This window comes from Gracilinanus agilis, chromosome 2 (assembly GCF_016433145.1).
Source record: "Gracilinanus agilis isolate LMUSP501 chromosome 2, AgileGrace, whole genome shotgun sequence".
NCBI lineage: Eukaryota > Metazoa > Chordata > Mammalia > Didelphimorphia > Didelphidae > Gracilinanus > Gracilinanus agilis.
Window position 1 is genome coordinate 31,329,991 of NC_058131.1, and position 3,601 is coordinate 31,333,591.

The following is a 3,601-nucleotide window of genomic DNA, read 5'->3' on the forward strand; positions in this document are numbered from 1 at the left end:
GTCAAGACAGAACTCGCAACCGAAAAGAGGGTACCATCTCAGGGAGCATCATGGGAGCTCTGTGAGGGGGAAGCAAGCTTGCACAGTGGATGGAGTGCCAGACCTGAAGTCAGAAGGAACCTGGCCTTAGACACTTCCTAGCTGTGTGACTCTGGACAAGTCACTTAACCCTGTTTGACTCACTTCTTTCTGTGTAAAATGAACTAGAGAAGGAAATGGCAAAGTACTCCAGTAACTTGGCCAAGGAAGTCTCCCAGTGGGGTCCCAGAGAGCAGGACATGACTGGAGAGCAACCAAAGTGGAATGGGCTTCCCTCTAAGGCAGCGCTTTCCCCCCTCATTGAAGGAGTCTGAGCAGAGGCTGGATGACCATTAACTAGCATGTGATGGCAGTGCTTCCTGTTTAGCACTGCATTAGCCTGGATGCCAGGAGATCCTTTCCAGCTCTGAGATCTGTGATTCTACCCATCTTAAATCCCCCCTTTTTGGGGGGGGAGAGCAGTGCTTTTGACACAATGAGAGAGAGTCAATGGTGGCAGTTAACAGCCTTTAATGGGTGCTCATTGTAGACAGAGTACTATTGTGGACCAATCAATGAACCTATAAAGGGCAAAAACCAAGATGGTTCAAGGAGCTTTTAGAATGAAGAAGGGACTGTATATTCATAGTAGAAAAAAGGAACAGCTATTATCTTCCATTTCAGGGAATCATAGGCTTCATGTGTTTTCCAGAAGCCCAGATGTTCATACACTCTTTGAGCCGGGTAATTTATATTAAGTGCATCCAGGACTACATTATCGTATCTCTGTTCTTGTGCAAACTGGAGGACAGTTTGGGTCAGGGATTTGGCAATACCCTGGCCCCGGTGCTCCTCTCCCACTGACAAATGCAGCAACTCCAGCTTTTTTGGTCCTAAAGCCTCTTGTACCGGGCGGGCACACACCATGCCCACTATCTGACCCTCCGACTCTGCCACCCAGAAACAGGATCCTTTGTCACTGAGATAGGTTTTCCTGATGTCCCTCATGTCAGTGTGCAAAGTATAGTCCACATAATAGGAGTAGGGATATCTAGCAATCCACCAAAGGATAGTCAGGAGGCCCACGAAGGCCAGGAGAGACAGGACGTAAGAAGCAGACCCAAGGAACAGGGCCCCTGGGCCCCCCAACAGGAGCAGGAAGCCTCTTGGCTGCTTCAGCAGATGGAAGAAGGAAGCAGGAACATGATGCAGTATTCCCTTAGTGAATATGTCTATCACCTTCTCCCTGTCTTGGTCTTGATATTTCCGGATGTGATAGGGAGCCATGGATCCTTCAGTCTCCTTCTCCTGTGGTCCCTACAGAAGAGAGAACATTGGCACTCTACCACCTCCTTCCCCAGAACTCACTTTCTGTTCCTGGAAGGAGAGAAGCCATTGTCTGAATGGGGAGACTGAGAGACACAGGAAGGGAACTGCTCCCATTCTACCCATTAGTAGCTCTAGAGCTGCTGCTTCCCTTCTGGAGCCAGTCTGCAAGACATCAGACAATCTCCTGTCCTGTGGAAAGAACTCAAAACAGATGAAACTTCTTCCCTGCAAGCTCCCTCTCCTGCCTCCTTACCTGCTGCTTTCCGAAATTCCAGACACCCCTGTCCTTTGCTGCTGCTGCCCTTGCCACTTGGACTCTTTCTTCTCAGGCTGCTCCTATAAATGTTTGCCTTAGTGCTTCTAAGCCCATGTGTGATGCCAAAAGGTCAATGTCCTTCCTCCTAGTGGACTGCTCTGAGAGCACAATAATCTCTTTTTCCTTCCCCTCCTAACTCCTCCCAGCATCCATACTCATCCAGCTCACCCACCGAATGCTCAGATGAGTGTGGCGTCCTACCCAAGTAGGCATCTTGTCCCTTCTCAGAGAGAGGCTAGCCTAGATCTGGGGCAGAAACCTACCTTCCAAAGCCTCTGAATCCCCTTCTGGGGATCTAAATTCTTTAGCAATTTAGAACTGAAAAGGACCTAAGATGACATCCAAAGCCTCACCTCCACAGCCTCAGGATCCCCATTTTTCTTGTGCTCTTCCCCTCCCAAACCATTCCCCGTACATTACTCTGGTTGTGACTTGGACTGACTCAGAGATAGAATCAAATCCTAGTTCAAAACATCATGTAAATTCTGCCTTTGATCTGTCTCTGGCTCGTGGACAAAGTGCTATCAGCAGCCAACAGCCCTAGGGGCAGACGCAGGCTTTTCTTAGGACTGGATGCTGTTGACTCCTTAGAGAAAGACCTCACCAGAAGTCACTGACTCTTTAGAGGCAGAGGGAGCCTCAGAGGGAAAGGGCTTTCCTATTACCCGAAGTTTCCAAGCTGAGGCTGGATGGGCACCCTGGAGAGACAATTCCTCTTCCACTCTGCTTTGGACTGGATAGTGTAAGGGTAAGTGATTGGATTTAAATGATATGAAATAACATGGTCACCAGAGTTATTATATCTCAATTTATTTACAAAATAGAGTGGAAAACAATAAAGTAGAGAAATGTGAGAGAGGTTAGAGAAAATACCTATACTAGTCCTCAGCCAGGAGGGCCAGAGGTTTGTAAGCACTCAGCCTCCTCCAAGATGGAAGCTAGTCTCTTAGGAAACTAGGAAAGGAGTCAGCTCTTTTCACTCACCCAACGAAGTAGTCCAAGAGTCAGAATCCAAGGTTGATGCCACAATCCAAGACACAGTCTCCAGTGAAGTTTCTTCAAAGACTATCTCCAGCAGACACTCTTCACTAGAGCCAACTCACCAGACTGATCCCTCAGGGATTTTCATGGCTTTTATGGTGCAATGCAACAAGATAAGCCCCACCTCAACAACACAAGCCTTAGGAGCTGCTGAAACAGCAGCAACTTCCAAGTCTCTTAGCTACAAAAGGTTCATGCAATTCTTCAGAAGGAGAAAAATTAGCCTGAAAAGAATTGATTCCATAAGAGGATAAAGGGGTTTTGATTGGGTGATATTAAAAGGGTTGGTCGCCAAGGAATTGAATAATTATCAATCCCCAATTAAAGAATAACCTCAAGTCTAAATGACTTTTGTGGAAATTTATGTACAAATGAGAAGAGAGAGAAAGTAAGAAAATTAGAGAGAGAATAAGATAGGATAAGACATCTAACACACTGAGTAATTTGCTCCAGCCCCTGGCTCAACCCAGGCAGATTTAACTAATCCTCAAGTGGAAAAAGGTCAAGCCGTGAGCTGAGGGCTGAGGTCCAAAGGCCCCAGGGATCTATGAAGCAAAAGCTTCAGTCACAGAGTCTCTTTGAAAGAGAAGTTCCTTAAGAGAAGTTCAGGAAGATTCAGTCTTTACACTCACCACGTGGAATTCCAAAGGAAAGATTTAAGAACAGTCTCACCAGCTCCAGACCTCCTCCAAGGCCAGGTCACAAACTAGAAGAGCTCCTTCAGGTCCTGTTCATGAACCAGAAGAATGAGGCTGAGCTCACTGAGCTCTCTTTTAAAGGACCATCTTTTGCATCACTTCCTGTACCTTCCTCTTAGTTTATGTGTCCAATCACAACAGATCCTTTTCTTAGGACTGCCCAGGAGGCAGTCAGTAAATTCTGATTTGTCACTCACTT

The 3,601-nt window shown here is 46.8% G+C and overlaps 1 protein-coding gene across 1 annotated transcript; it reads right to left on the reverse strand.

The window, feature by feature from the left end:
* Positions 1-532: 532 nt before the first annotated feature.
* Positions 533-1,705, reverse strand: LOC123234515 (putative N-acetyltransferase 8B). Its single transcript, XM_044660419.1, has 2 exons — positions 1,601-1,705; positions 533-1,335 (listed from the first exon to the last, which is right to left on the reverse strand). The coding sequence occupies exon 2, from the start codon at positions 1,303-1,305 to the stop codon at positions 637-639; it is 669 nt and encodes a 222-aa protein (XP_044516354.1). The 5' UTR covers positions 1,306-1,335; positions 1,601-1,705; the 3' UTR covers positions 533-636.
* Positions 1,706-3,601: the final 1,896 nt, after the last annotated feature.